This window comes from Clytia hemisphaerica, unplaced genomic scaffold (assembly GCF_902728285.1).
Source record: "Clytia hemisphaerica strain Z4C2 unplaced genomic scaffold, Clytia hemisphaerica genome assembly, whole genome shotgun sequence".
NCBI classification, from domain to species: Eukaryota; Metazoa; Cnidaria; class Hydrozoa; order Leptothecata; family Clytiidae; genus Clytia; species Clytia hemisphaerica.
In genome coordinates, this window is record NW_027104325.1 from 159,067 (window position 1) to 175,169 (window position 16,103).

Here is a 16,103-nt window from a genome sequence, read left to right on the forward strand (position 1 = left end):
CAAATTGGCAAAAGGTGTATCGAGATCGGTGAAGTTTAATTGCAGCTCGATTAGTTTGATTTATTACCTTGTTGCTTATTCTTTTTACATTCCGACGACTTATTAGCAGACGCCCACGCTAAACCATAAGCAGGCCAATATCTATCATCCTATTGGGGAGGAAAAGCTGGAAAAACTTACTTACCAAACCCATCGAACACCAATCAAACTTCATCGGATAAAAAACTGTCATCAAACTTATATAATCAAAAAAATTTCTTACCAAATAAGGTTCGGTAATCGAACAGCTATCGTTTGGGTAATCGAACAGCTATCGTTTGATTTCGATGGATACTGTGAAGTCGGGTATATAACTTGCACCAGTGGAGGGAAACTTACATATAGCCATCAAAATTACAAAACATGCATTAGCCTCCACTGACGCAAGTACCCGATCTCGTACGGTAGTTTGACAGTTCGATTACGAAAATGATCTCTGAATTTCAATTAACTTGATTTCTAAAAAATACTTGCTAAAACTGACTGTTTGTCACAACTGGTTTCACTATTAACACATTACTATCTGGTGAAAAAAGGAAAAAAAGATCATACCTGCGCTGTTTGTAGTTTTAGTGAAGAAGAGGCAGGGTTTTATGTTGTTGTTGTGAAAAAGTAACTCTTTTCATTCTACTTACTGAGCATTATCAATTTATTGGTGTATTCAGTAACTACACAAACATAAAATACTTAGTTGTAAACGAATAATAAACCACTTTAAATACTCTACAAAAGGCCAGAAAACATGATAAAAATTGATACAGCAGCAGCAAGTTTCAAAAGCAGCCATTAAAAAGTTCTCACGATGAATGTTTACAAAAATGCTTGGTTACCCTTCTTGCATAGCGTAATTAGCGAGATTATGTATCGGAGATATTCTACGGCTACGGTTGCGGGGCTGCCTGTACGGGTCGTCAACAAAGGCGACATGTCGTTGTCTACTTTGCTCTGTACGGGAAAAAAAAAAAAAAGACCGTATAAGCAAAGTCGACATAATGCCGTACGTCAAATATCGAACTTGCTTTCACCCGCCATTACTTGCCTTACTCGCCATTTCCCTCGCTGCTTTAGCGGTAGCCGTAGAGAATTCCAGATACATAATCTCGCTATTTTAATTATCTAGAAAGTTATGGAGCCGTACGCTCCAAACTGTGGAGCTAATGATACAGTCGTCAAAAAGGCTTGATATAATTTATTATCTCCACAGTTGTCAGACTACTATAAAACGCGCGAAAATCGTCCGTGGCTAAACGAACGTGTAAAGTGTAAATTAAATTTAGTAAGTTCGTCCACCGTATCGAGTACTTTCGTTTTCTAATTTTTTTTTCCGATGACACCGCCGCCGCCGCAGAAAGGCTATCGTAATACTTTCGCTAAGCGAAATTAAAAAAGCTCAAATTACCGATTACCGATCATTCATTTCCCTAAATACCGATATAACAATCTGAAAAAAGGCTGATGCCAATGTACCGATACCATGTACACCCCTACGTATAATCGGTTATTAAACATTCCCAGCTGGCACACAATGTTGTTTCAACATTCATTTAACGCTATATGGACGTTATGAACCTTAGAAAAACGTTGAAACAACGTTGTGTGCCGGCTGGGTTGATATTTTCAAAATAGAATCGATAATTAGTCATTTTATTTTCGAAACATTTTTTCAATATCGGGCGTTAAATTTTACTTTTCATTTGTGTGAAGGGCCAACATGGCAAATGATTGACTTTAATTTCCCATCTTTTCCGACCTAAACCTTTTTTCGTCACATTGTAATCCCAGCTGGCACACAACGTTATTTAAACGTTAATCTAACGTTATATGGACGTTGTGAACGTTAGATAAACGTTGAAACAACGTTGTGCGTCGGCTGGGTTCCCATCTAAACCTCTTTTTATCACATTTCAGTACTTTCCAAACAACTTTTTCATATAATTTTTAATAGTTTTGATTAAATCTCTGGTCTTACTTCACATGGATGATATTAGTCTTTTGTGAATCATGATGAACAATAGTGTTGGTTTCCAAAAGGTACTTGAAGCTTGAAAAGTTTGAATAAATTTAAATTTCACAGTACAGTAGGCTTCTATTAAAGACTAACTGAAGGGGACGTCCCGGGGGGGGGGGGGGGGGGGGGGGGGGTACTAGGGCAAGATGGGTTACGGGGATGCTCCGCTGGTCAGGGTACCTTTTTTAACCTCCACGAGTCCCAGGTAGGGTCGCAAAAAACACCAAAATAGAAAAATCAGTCCCTCGTAGGGTGCCTATTTTTGGAAAATTTGGGGAAAAAGTAGAAATTTTGAGAAAATTTTGGAATTTTAGTCCCATTCAGGGTCACTTTTCTTGCAAATTTCGAGTCCCACGTAGGGTCCATTTTTCGAACCTCAGCGGAGCACCCCCGTCGGTCGACAAGGGTAGTACCCCCCCGGGGGGGGACGTTTTTTTTAAATTTGTAAAAGCAGCAAAGTCAAGATGAAGCTCTTTTTTCTTTCATTGTTCTTTCTGTCTCATTTTTATTGTTTTGATTTCCAACGTCTGTGGTAGCTATTACAAAATGTTTGAAAAGCTGTGCAAAAATGAAGCTCGAGAAGCTTGCATTGATCCATCAGAGATAATGCTCCATCGTGGTTTCGGAAAGTGCGTCAAAAGTTTCTTCAAGAAATGCTATCGAGCTTATGCTAGAAATCGGAACCCTGGATGCAAAGCTGTGTCGGAAGAGAGGGAGTTTGTTTATCAGATCAGGAAAATGGAGAATGTTTCATATTTGTTTATGAAGCTTATGTATGTTGAGATTTGCATTGATAACTGTCCTGGTGCGTGGTGGTCATAGGTTAACTTTATACACCCTCTTGTCACAGACCCGGTAGGATTTTTTCAGCCAGTGGGGATAAAAATAAACGACTGAAACTCAATGGGGATTGATATTCCAACATTTTTTATGGCTGGGGGTTTCAATTCTATTGTTTTCAAGTTAGAAAATTCAGTGGGGATGGGGAAAAAAGCATAATATTTTGCAGCGAGGATTGGTTTATTTGACTATTTTCAGTGAGGACAAAAATCGGAGGATAATTTTCCACCGGGGACGAGATTTTGGCCAATTTTTCCAGTGGGAAGAGATCCCAGTGGGTCTGTGAGAAGGGGGTGTCTTTATGTTTATTTTTTTTTATCGTCTCTTTTATCACCAAACATTATCGTATATAATCAATGTAATCATAAAATAGTCTCTAAGTAGTGTTTACATTTAAAAAAATAATAAAGAGCCCTAATATATCTAAGTTTTCGTTTTTCAAATATGTACAAGTGGAGTGACCGGTATAGATCACTAGGGGGAAAAAACACTCATCTGTTACGGGGCCTATCCGCAGGTGAGAATAGCTTCTCCCTAGATTACGGACCTCGAAAATTTCTTAACTCGAAAAAATTTGTGTTCCCTGTGCAGGTTCGAGTTATGGAGACTCCACTGTACTTAAGAACGTGTATCTCAACTACGAGACAATGAATACATCTATTTCCTATTAGCAGATTCATGCAAAAGTCACGAAAAAACGTCGAGTAAACAAACTTTTTATTGGTGGAGGTGCAAAGATTACCTCATACTCTGGACATTTTGAAAAAAATATGCTTGTATATGTAATATTTCAGCCAATCAGAGACTTTCTCGACGTTTTTCGTGACTTTTTAACATGAATCCACTAATAGGAAACACGTGTATTGTTAGACACTTGTCAATCACACTCAACACGGGTCTTCGCAAAATCACGAATCACACTATAATCTTGATCAAAATAGACCGATTTCATGTGACGTCATTTTCATCCACGATCAGCCATAAGTGGTGTTTAGACCTGCGTATTGCTTTGTATTCGTCTTTATTTTATGGGTGAAATTACAGATTCACTTATGTCAGTTAGGAACAAACTGCTTGCTTGAGATTATGTTTAGTTCCTAACTTGAGTTTGCGGAAAAGGTCTATCCCAGCTGGCACAACGTTGTTTCAACGTTCATCTAACGCTAAAAGGACGTTTTTTATCGTTTGGTTACTCGTCAATTTTAAAACGGAAGGAAAAGTCTTAAAGGGACATTAAAGTAGTAAAATGTAAACATTGCGAGAACCACATGTCATTAAAGAGAACAATTAAAATCATACGTGTCCAAAACACAAGCTTACGTAGTTTTTTAAGGCCTTATGTAGACCTTAAGCTTTTTTCACATGTACAAGGAAAATCGCTCGCAAGGCTGCCTTTTGGGAATTTCCCCGAGATTATGTAAAGTTTTCGTTGATTAAGTCTTACGTGACTTTTCCTTCCGTTCAAAACTTTTTGAACGTAAGTAAATTCTACATAAGGCCTTAATACACTACGTAAGCTTAGGGAAATCCCCCACCCTTCAAGGTCTTAATTAAAATTTTACGTACATGTGAAAAAAGCTTAATCGAAAACTCTACATAATGCCGGGGAAATTCCCAATTGCGAACGATTTTCCTTAAGGTCTAAAGTAAAGTTTACGTACATTTGAAAAAAGCTTAACCTTTAGCAGCCGAGAGACGTACCACGTACGTCATATATATATACAGGCCGAGAGACGTACCACGTACGTTTTGATACTGGGGTCCTTTCAAAGTTTAATAAAATAAAGACCAGTTTGAATTTTTCTATTCTGTAAAATTTCGCAGACAGGATAGGGGCGAAGGTTCATTCATTCAAAATTTTGCGGGTCCTGCTTTTATACATCTCGAGATATCGGAACTCAATGTCGGTGTATTTTTCAAATGTCAACAAAACATCGTTTTAGTGGTGGACAGAGGGTGTTTGATGGATTTTTGGACTGAAAAGTCATGTTTATGTCTGGTTTTTTCTTGGTTTCAGCATATAAATATCATTATATGAGATAGAGAACCTTTATTGGCAGTTTCTATGTGGTTTCAAGGGGTTTAGGGGGTATTTCCTGACATACATGCCTATCTCTAGCTCCTACAACTCAGGGCTGTTTTGCCTCAGTTTTTCCACTATTCTGGTGTTTTATTGCTTGAATTTACATGATAGAGAGTCTGTTATGATTATTGTAGTAATTTTACAGGCTTAGGGTAAGTGCAGGGCCAATTTTAGAGCAACGGGACCACTTAATTTACCTGTTGTGGCCAGAGTGTCGATTTTGGTGGAAAAGTGTGCTTCACCGAAACTTAGATTCTGAGATGAAATGAGCTTCTTCAGCCCTGAAATTTCACACAATGGTGGCTTATAACATAAACTAAAACAAAATAATTTTTCTGGGACCAATCTTTACCTTGTACCCACTTTTTTCATTCAATTTGTCAAAAAAAAAGAAAAAAAGTGAAAAAATCGTAAACATGGAATTTTTACTGTTTTGATTTGAGGCTGTGTGGTCAGGTTTAAAAGGGTGATGAGGCGTCTTTTTGGTATTATCTGAAAGAATAGATCCTTAGCTTTTCAAAATGGGTTTACTTTTTACTTAAGCTTTACCGGTTCAGATTTTATGATATTTTCCGCGAAACCTCCATTTTCATGAAAAAAACAGCGGCAGCAGCGCGCGCTGTTTTTAAAAACAGCGGTGTCTAAAGGTTTAAAGCTTTTTTAATATATTATTTATAAAAAAACCATACTATTGAATTCGGAGAAATTCACACTGTTTGTTTGGTATCCATGGCAACCATTTAGAGATTGTATATGAACACCAGTATGGTACGGTAGTTAATTTTTTGTTCGTTACATATTTCCCTTTTTACAGTATTAAAATAGCCTAAAAAAATATATATTTTCATACTCTTAAATTTAGATTTTTTTGTGCTGAACTATTAATTTTCAAATTACGATTTCTGAAGGTAACTATTTTCATTGCATTTTTATTTCCGTTTTAAGGTTGAGTTAAAGATTAGATGACATCACCATTTGTGGAACTTCAAGTTAATGCGTTTCGGAAAACTACAATCTTGCCGAAAAGCTGGTCAGGAGTAGATTTATTTTGAATTTCTGAAAGTAGCGAAGTTACTTTTATTTTTTCATTTTAATATCGCCAGTTGATAACCATTTACCAGTTTTTTTTTCTATACTTTTAAGTCTCAATCGTTATGTTTCCTATAGAAATGGCTGAACTATCAGAGTTTCATTGCTGTCATTTTACTTGGAAAATCGCGAATCAAAGCTTACAAAGAAATCGATTCTTACGGGACCGAATTTACACAATCGAAGAAGAAATCAAGTCTCAAAACGAAGGAAAATCAAAGAAACGAAACTATCCACAACTTTTATCGCTTCAAGCTTTCCTCAATGTGTTGCTGTATCGCAACAAAAACGAAGATGAAGATGAAAATGAAGATCGTTTATTGAAAAATGCTGAATCCTGTCTCAATCAAGCTTTGAAAGAATGTAATTCAATTTCGAAAGAAGACGAAGACGAAGCCAATGGCTATCGATTGGTCATCTATGCTGACTTTATTAATTTGCATCAATATCGGCCAAACGAGAATGTCGAAGATTATAAGGATGCTTTCAATGATTTGATAAGTCATGGTTTGTCAGTCGATGAACACCCGTCAGTGTTGGCCATGAAAGGTTTCACTGCCAGTCACTTAGATTTTGCAGCAAAAAGCAGAAATTTTGTATCAGAAAGCCTTGAAAGCCATGGAAAAACCCGAATGGTTGTTTGGCTTAGCTCTGGCAAAATTGCAATTGGACTATTGGCGATTAAGCCCAGTCGATAATAAGGAGATTCAAAGACTTTTGCAACAAGCCATCAAATTGGATCCCACATATGATATGGCGAGAATCAAACTGGCCAGATGTTTGTTGGATCAGCATAAAAGAAGTAACCAGAACGGTGCTCATCTCCCCCAGATGCTGGTAACGCAGATTAATTATCTTGTGGATCCAATACATAACAGTAATGACCATAATGGAATCGGGTTAAATATTTTGGAAGAAATTGGAGCTTTATATAGTAGGATGGACAACTATCTTGATAAGGGATTACGACTTTACAAAGAATGCCGAAGACGGGATCCTAAATCAATGAAAGCTTTACGTGGCCTTGCAAATACCTACTTTCACAAGTGGAAAAGCTCGAGACATGAATCTGAATTGAAGAAATCGGTAAAGCTTTCTAACCAAATTAATGATCTGGAAAATTCGAAAATGTATGACGTCACAATGTTGGGTGTTGTTCATTTTAGTGCATTCAAATTCTATTTGGGGATAGATAAGGTAAAGGCTCAAGATCACAAAGTCGAATGGAAAAGTTGTTTCCAGAAAGTAGAAGAACTTTTTCACCAAGGCCAACTGGAAGTTAAAGAAGAAATTGAGATGTGTCACCGTTTGGCATTGTTCTATGAATACTTACAAAAACCTTTGAAAGAAAGGAAGTATTTGCAATTGGTTTTGGATATCAATAACAAAGCGCTAAGAGAAGGCACTGGAGATTTTCAAGAATCACCATATGTGAAAAATGCTCAAGAAAAACTGTCAGAATTCCAATGAGAACTTCATTGTACGGTCTATGAGACATTTGCTGAATTTTATACAAATTCTCAACCCCAATTTTTTTGACAAAATGACACTTAAATTATGTAAATCATGATATTATCAAAAATATGACAAACTGCAGCGATATGAGGGGTTTTGATCGCTACAGAACTCTAACAAGAGATTCAAACCAGACTCTAGATTTTCATTTTTCCTATTTCGGTGACATTAGCGGACCTTAGATGATGGCCAAAGTATTTTTGGATATCAAAGCTCTTAGAGAAAACACCTGAAATTTGAGCTTTACTAAGCTTATTTGACGTCAAGCGATACTTCGATTATCAGCCAGATTGTTGATTTTGGCATTTCATTCTTCCATTGTGTGAAAAGTTGATCGTTAAAACTACCAAATCGAATTTTTCAACTTTCATTAACCTAAATAAACTCCTATATAAACTAACCTGTATTATAAAGACCAGAGCTAAAATTTGACTAAATTTGGTTAGTTTGTCGAATAAGAGCACTTACCAGAAACTAAAGAAACTTTGTTTCATCATAAACATTTGGTACTTTACAAGCCGGTTCGAAATTCAAGAACTACTGGAACTTTTGAGTTTTCACCAGTAGTACAATTAAAACTGCTGAGCCAGTCTATGCCTGGTTGGTAGCTTAAAGCTTGGGTAGGGCTGGTATGTTAATCATACGATATCGCCTGAAAATGGTCAAAAGTTTTCAAGAAAAAGCACAGTAAGGGTCGATTTTTGGGGCAAACAAGCATTTCCAGGGGGTCCAAAAAGTATAAAATTACAAGGAGTATAAAGCCTCAGAGAATCTTGTGCATTTTCGGGTTTGATATAAAGTCTGTCTCCGAATAATTTGCAGCTGAGACAAAAATGGCTGTAACTTTTGATAGAATTCGAATCAAGTTGCGATTTTGTGCTTGTTGAAAAGATATTTGTGAGTGGAATATTATCAAGTAAAAATTTGGGAAAAAAAAGAAAAATGAAAATGAAAAATAAAGAAGAAAAAAATCAACTTCTTGCGTAGAAATGTGGTATGATTACCATTTTCACAGGAGTAATTCTTCAATCTTAGATCATCATCACTGTGAAAAAAAATTTCAAAAATATTCATTCAATCCAAAGATATCAAACAAAGTTTATTGCTGGTTGACTCTATAAAGTCGTAAAAAATGACAAAAAAACAGTCTTTTGTCGATCATCAAAAGTTACAGCCATTTTTGTCTCAGCTGCAAATTATTTTGAGACAGACTTTAAGTTATTTCATTCCAAGGGGTTGGATGACGAAACTTCCTCTATCTACATTTCCTTTTTCCAGGGACGAATATGAGCTCATGTATATTCCAACGGTTTGAAGAGAATTTTCCAGGGGGGTTAAAAGTTATTTTGAAATTTCCAAGGGTGAAAAGTTTTATTTTAGTTGGTCTACACCACAGATCTGTAAAGCCCGAAGAGCTAGATATGCAACTCTAAGCTTTCTCCAGCAAAAAAAAGTGAAGGCATTTTAATTGTTTTTGGAGCGCGAGATCAAAAAAAAAAAGTAGGCTTTGGTAGGCAAAACAGATCTGTGGTCTACACTCACTTTAAGGTATAGAGGAACACTTTTTCTAAGGGAAATAGAATTCTCTTGACACTGGATCAAATTTGGAATATCTTAATGTTGTTTTCAAGTATACTTTCTTTGTCTCTTCTGTCTCAAGTGACTCGAAATAAATCTCTGACAAGGGATTAAGGGAAAATGATTCCGTGGACAAACGAAAACCTGTGGTTAACAAAAGAAACACTTTCAAAACTATTCCCTTGCAACCAATTATGACATGCAAAATGCCAGATTAAAGATGATATCAACAACAAAAGAGTACAAAATAATTCACTTTTATAAAAAGACAATCTCATGGGACATCAAAATCTTATCGATTCGATGGCAGTAAAACTATAAATTCAAAATGTTTTGAAGTTCAAAATCACACATTTCAACTCACAAGAGTTAAACAAGAGTGGAAGAGTAGTGTCAAAATCGTGGTTAGAAACATATTAAGAAACCGATAACTTCTAATATGTCGAACTCGAGGTAAGAACATTATATTTGAAATAAAATCAATTCAGTGAGAATAATACTAATATTATCTATATTGGGAAATTATCAATCATTGTCTAATGTAGGCTACAATCTTTAATGTATTTTTAAGTTTTTGAGTTTAGAAGAAAAATCTGGAAAATGTTTCTAGATTTTCAAAACTACTGCGCTTTAAAGCGTCAAAAACTACACGGGCTTACAATCTAAAAGTGCAAAATAAGACAATTTTTCGTCTATATTTCCTTTAGAAACATCAATGTTTTATGGTTGGCAACCATTTGTATCTTGTATTTCTCAGTTATCGTTAAAGCCGAATCAAGTAAGTTTGTTTCCATAAATTAATGGGTAAAGAAATAAGATGTATATTTTTCCAAATTCGGGTTTTGAGTTTGAAATGCCTTAAAATCTTCTTAACTTGTTCTTAATATTTTGAGCCATCGAAGCCTCGTGTTCTTATGTAGTTTGTTTACGTGAAGTGCTGCTTTAAGGCTCCTTCGGATTTCTTGAATTTTGGGACTTTTAACTTTTGTAATAAACATTGTCTTTCATTAATAGATTTCACAATAGAATGTGACACACAAAAGATGACAATTTACATTCTGAAAGACACAATTTCAGTCCCTGAAAGTGATCTTTCTCAATACAACATATCATGGAATGATCCTACTTGTGGACCAAGTGACAAATCCAATGAAACATATTTAATTTTGGAGGCTGGTTATTCTTCATGTGGAACTCGGGCTATTGACGCTGGAAATGACGTCACATTCAAAAATCAGGTAAAGTTTCCTCCACGGTCTTTTCAACCCAACATGCAACTTTACGCGCGAAGACATTGCAAGGCTTCATGAATTGAGAAAAGTTTTGCTTTGGATAAATATCCGAGGATATTCTTTAGGGCCTTTAGGGAAAGGTTTTGCCAGATGCACTAGATTCTCTTGAGCACGCTCAAATTAAACATTGTTTTAGCATATTAGGTGTGGATAGGGTCTAGGTGAATCTTAAACCTTTTTCCGGGCAAGAAAATTAATTCCTCAAGCTTTTCCAAACTTAGGTTATGAAATGAGAGCTTCAAATCACACCAAGAGAGATTGATTGGTAACCTGTACTGTACAATAGAATTTTTGAACATTTTCTAAATAATAAATGTCGCTATATGGGAATAGTGTAATGAACTTGCATTCAATATTCAGGTCTCGGTCAACTTAAATACTACAAACGCATACAAAAACGATCTATTGGAAAGGATCGATACATTTGCTACATATTCCGTTGAATGCAATATCCCACAAGGTGTGAATGTAACACACGAACATGGAGCCAATATCACCAAAACTGATTTGGTGGAAGGTGTATCGAGTAAGCAGACATTTGAGAAGTTGATTTTAGTGAATTTGAGACCGACGGGGGGGGGCTAGGTTTGTGAGGTGAAGGGTATGCCTGAACCAAAAAATTGACAATCGACCCTTTGAGAGAAGAATAATTTTTGAGACACTTTGAGAGAATTTGTCATTTTTGTGAAAATTTCAGGTGAAGTTTTCCCAAAATTCAATTAAAATTTTCGAAAATTTGGACCCTTTCAGAAAGAAAAACCCATTCTTCCTCATTACATTTAAGATGTGTTTTCAATTCGAGGAAAATCCATAATTACTGATCTTGGAAGACGATACAATTTTACTTGAAATTAAGGTTTAAATTCATTGAATCAAATGTTTTGGGTCCCTTCCAAGTAATATTAAAATCACTTTTATCAATCTAATTTTAGGTTCGACTGACCAATTCACTGTCTCGATGAATCTTCATGAAAACACAAAATTCAATGAAACTTTGAAATATCCTGCAGTCATTGATAGATTGGGACGTTTTAATTTGGAAATAGAAATTGACACTGTTGCTGACCTGTTTATTATTCCACGAAACTGCCATGGTACTTCAACTTCAAGTCGAGATGATGTCATTCGGGAAGCTCTTGTTACTGACGGGTAATTAAACAATTTCATTTGCCATAGGTATTTTCCGTCTACTTTTAAGATATTTACGTCAAGTCTCTTTTACGAAACAAATCGGTTTACTTTCACACCCCCTATCTCACAGACCCGGTAGGATTTTTTCGTTCAGTGGGGATAGAAATAACAGACTGAAACTCGATGTGGATTGATTCTTTTGATCTTCTATTGACCTAAATTCTTTTCTTTCCAGTCAGAAAGTTAGAGTGGGAAGGGTTCCCAGTGGATCAGTGAGAAGGGGTGCTCTTATAAACCTTATGTTCTCTAAACTCTTTTCAAATACAACTGCCAAGAAGTCATAAGATTCATTCTTTTTGTCCACCAAAGCAAGGTTCAACAAGTAACTACAGCTAACATCTATTTGATCTTTTTTGATTGGAGAAAATAATATTTACAAGTAAATATATCTTTTGAACGTCAATTTTGTCTAATTTTAAGCAACCTCTTCTACTAAACTATTTCATTGTTTTTAGATGTCCCAATGCTGACCATGTTTTCAAAAAAGAAACTGCAGCTGATAATGGAAAGAAATTCAGATTTTCATTGAACGTGTTTCGATTCAAAAATTCGAATGGTATGGTCTACATTCATTGCTCAGCTCACGTCTGCTTGGAAGGAAGTAACGCCACAAAATGTCAATTCGGTTGTGATGTGAATAGCAGACGACGAAGACGTTCAGTGGAAGATAATGCTTTGATGCCAGTTGATGCTGATTTATCCAAAGATTATGACATTCGAACTGGACTAATTATTGTAACAGAAAACTCTCAAAGTAAGTTTGAATGCGTTGAAACTAACAACAAGGGAAATCTTAAATCTTTTTAAAGTTTGGGATTTATAAATCTTTATTTATACCCCTGCCTCACCGGATATTGTTTTGGAATGCAAGTCAATTTCCTATCTTGGCCGAAATTGTAGGGTATTCTTTCAATTGAGTGGGATCTGACCGCATCTGTGACACCACGGTGTTTGTTGTTTACACTTCAACAAAATTCCAATAGAGATTGACTGATATTACAGTCAATCTCAGTGGAAGCAAGTGTTCAATGTAACTTTTAAAATCCACGAAACTTTGGGGTATTTTTCTTTGTGACAGTAAAATCTACCATGTTTGTTTGACTTTGTTAGTATTTCTTTTTCTTAGATAATGTCCCAGCTGGAAACGATAGCCAAGCATCATCCAAAAATGATAAATTCTTTCAAACCACGAGCAATATCATTCTTATTGCAATCGTCTTGGTGATGTTGACTTTCGTTTGCTCTCTTTTGGCTTTTGTTGGTGTACGCCGTCATCGAAGTGGTTCGAGAAAGAATGTGGAAATTGAATTGAAATGAAAATATACATTTGATCATATAAAATGTTATGCTGAAAGATTGTGACGATTGGTTTGACCGAAAGACGACGAAATCTTTTAGGACTTTACAAACTTTCAAGCTATTTTGATCACTGATATTCTGTTAAGTTAATTTATTCCGTTTATCTTTTGTATAAGTTTTGTATGACTTTTGAAAAACATGTTTTAAATTGTAAATTAAAATTATAAAAATATCCAAAAAACAGATTTTAATACTTCGATCGAACTAAATATGTAGTTGTTCATATCACTTCACTAGCAATTCACATGCAGTAAAACATACCAGAAAAGTTTCTATTCAAAAAAAATTTCCTATCATGTATCATTAATAAAAATGTTTTCTCTCGCAACTAAAAACAATTTCCAAATGTCCGAGAAGATTACTTTGGAATTTTCAGGTTTTTGAATCCCCAGAAAGACTTTGACTGCGGAGAACTGCTCCCTATCGTCAACGCATACCTAGCACTTTCATTTGCCAAAGTTTTGTGCTATTGCACATGTTGAATATCGTACTACTAGAACAATTACATACCTAACATAAAATCAAATCATGTCCCCCATTGACTTCCCGAAATCTTTAACATCAGGAAGTGATGCACGTGAAGCAAGCATGGTATTTGACTCTACTTATGTTTACTTTAGTAAAGGATATCATTATCACATGATCCTTGGAAGACTTAATTGATACTTTAAACAAACTCTTAAGTAAGTAAAACTGATACCTAAATACGGAAGTGTTGTCCTTATACATAAAACCTCTTAATAAGTCGGATATAACATCGTGATAAAATCTCTATGTACCGCTCTATTATTCGAATCTTTCCATAATTCGAACAAATAAAACTCCTAACTCCAAGTCAACTTTATTTGTTTGCTGTCTAGGGCATTGTCATTATTCTAATTTATCTATTTTTGATTTTATGCATCTCGAATTCTAATTAGCGAGATTCAACTTTTTTCTTTTGCTGACTAGGGCAATGTCATCATTTGATCTGTTTGAGAGAGTTTTACTTTCTTTCCTGGTAAATGATCAGCTGCTAATCTTAGCGAGTCGCTGGAATTCTTTTATAATCGAATAAAGAGGAGGGCATATAAGGACACTAAAAGGGAGGGCAAATTATTACAATTATTGTGGAGCAATTCCTCGATCGGCTAATCTTTATGGGTAGAGGACCCCACCGGGTTTGTGGTACCTGAAAGTGTTATTTTATTTATATGATCTTAAATAAGCTTTAGTGAGAGAAACGGCAACATCTATGAATCATGTCTGGTATATGCAAATCAAGCGTCAGTTATAAAAAATATTTCGATATTTCGTGGGCATTCTATTTGTTGAAGATACCCACAAAATGACAGCCAGTGATAAACCTATACAAACAAAACAAAAACCAAACCAACATTTCTCAAACATGTACCATCATATGATTTTATGCTAGTTTGCCCCAACTTGCATTCTTTCATAATCCTATAATGGGAACATTATATCATACAGGAATCATATTATGTGTGGTGTCAGAATATGGGAAAGATGTTTTTGAGTTACAGAGTGTTATAGCAGGGCTTCTATCATTTGAGGAATATGGAAGAAGATTTAAAGTAAAGGAAGGTGCGTGCTGCAATGACCCACATGCCTTATATGAGGCCCCCCAGTCGACCCTCAATTCACGTATTCACGTAAAATTTTTTGCCAATTCACGTATTCACGCGCGAAAAAAAACCATTTTCACGTTCACGCGCTGATTTTGCCTTTAATTCTTTTGTTAAACGATTGTGACATTATTGGGCTAAATTTGACCTTTTTATGGCCAACATAAAGTTTTCTGCAGTTTTTTGACCTTATTCTCGACAGCATCGACCTTTTAAGACCTCTTACAATTATTGGAACTTTCATAGGGCAATGTTTAAGGTCTGTCTATCACGTCTATCACGCCAAAGTTACAAAAAACTACCTCTATGGCGTACGGTGGTATAGACCCTGCCTGAATTTGCTTATTAAGGGAGATAAGTGCAAATTTAAGTCTTAGCTTTAAGGTTTCCCCCCGAATTTTTTTCGTCACAGACCCTAAATATATTTTATTTTGAGAATAAATTAGAATCGAGGTTTGGCCCAAATTCATGGTCTGGAAAGTCGCGAGCTTCAAAGAGGTGGTACAATCAGTGGACGCAAATTCCAAAGTTTGACCCCCTGTCTCATTGAAGAAAAGCTGTGGAAAGGAAAAAGTGAGCGAAGCGAGCGCGAAAATTTTTTGACAACTTTTACTCTTTCATTGCTGGGAAAACGGCCTTAGCACACTATTGTTACCCTAATAGGCCTTTTTTGGTCAAACAATTCATTCATAATCTTTGATTATTTTCAACACTGACCGTTTACTGGTACAAATCTGGTACGGCGAGTGAGGTACCTGCCTTATACGGTGCGGTGCCCCAAGAGTTTTTTTCTGAATGTTCGATGATGCAATCATATAAATTTTTTTAGAACTATCTACCTACTTTTGTAAATTATCGAAGAATCAAATACCCTTCACTGTCTCCAAGTTCATGCGGTATCATTTTGTGTACTGCATTTAGTAACAATATAAGCGATTACAGAAAGACGACCATCATTAGCGCCGCGACGAAGAAAATTTTCTCATTTAGACTTTTTTGTTTTGGCTCGAAACACTCTCGCTGGATGCAATATTTGCATCACAAAATGCGCCCTTAGAAAAATAAGGAAGAAATATTTGTTTCTGTCTCAATTTTTGATTATTTTGAATAACTTTACAATGGCAATAGGTCAATATGATAATGAAGGATTATGCGAGCGAAGCGAGCAAGAAAATTTTACATATTTAGGTTTATTCAGTTTTGTTTTAGACAATAATTTGCTTTTCACGTTCACGCTCAAAATCTCGATTCACGAATTCACGCTGGTAAAATCTTATTTTCACGTTCACGCGGATATCTCAATTCACGTATTCACGCGTTGAAAAAGTCCAATTCACGTATTCACGACAGAAAAAAGGGTCATTCACGCGTCACGTCAGCCCCTGGGGGAGCCCCTTATATGGAAACAAACCTACCATTAATGCAATACCTGAATTATTTAAAAATGGATGTTTTTAATCTTATTTTTTCATGAGATGAAAAGT

At 35.7% G+C, this 16,103-nt stretch overlaps 2 protein-coding genes across 2 annotated transcripts in view; one reads left to right on the forward strand and one right to left on the reverse strand.

Annotated features, from left to right (window-relative positions):
- LOC136817659 (neuroblast differentiation-associated protein AHNAK-like) overlaps positions 1–16,103 on the reverse strand; it is a 301,580-nt gene that overhangs the window by 70,543 nt on the left and 214,934 nt on the right.
- LOC136817662 (uromodulin-like 1) lies at positions 9,507–12,971 on the forward strand. Its single transcript, XM_067073986.1, has 7 exons — positions 9,507–9,605; positions 9,860–9,930; positions 10,167–10,390; positions 10,805–10,970; positions 11,377–11,593; positions 12,091–12,389; positions 12,762–12,971. The coding sequence occupies exons 1-7, from the start codon at positions 9,592–9,594 to the stop codon at positions 12,950–12,952; spliced, it is 1,182 nt and encodes a 393-aa protein (XP_066930087.1). The 5' UTR covers positions 9,507–9,591; the 3' UTR covers positions 12,953–12,971.

Bases quoted from the DNA above. Each gene is read 5' to 3' on its own strand.
- LOC136817662 (XM_067073986.1), top strand. The intron at 9,931-10,166 runs GTAAGTTTGTTT...TTTCATTAATAG, and splicing joins TATCGTTAAAGCCGAATCAA to ATTTCACAATAGAATGTGAC. The intron at 10,391-10,804 runs GTAAAGTTTCCT...TTCAATATTCAG, and splicing joins ACGTCACATTCAAAAATCAG to GTCTCGGTCAACTTAAATAC.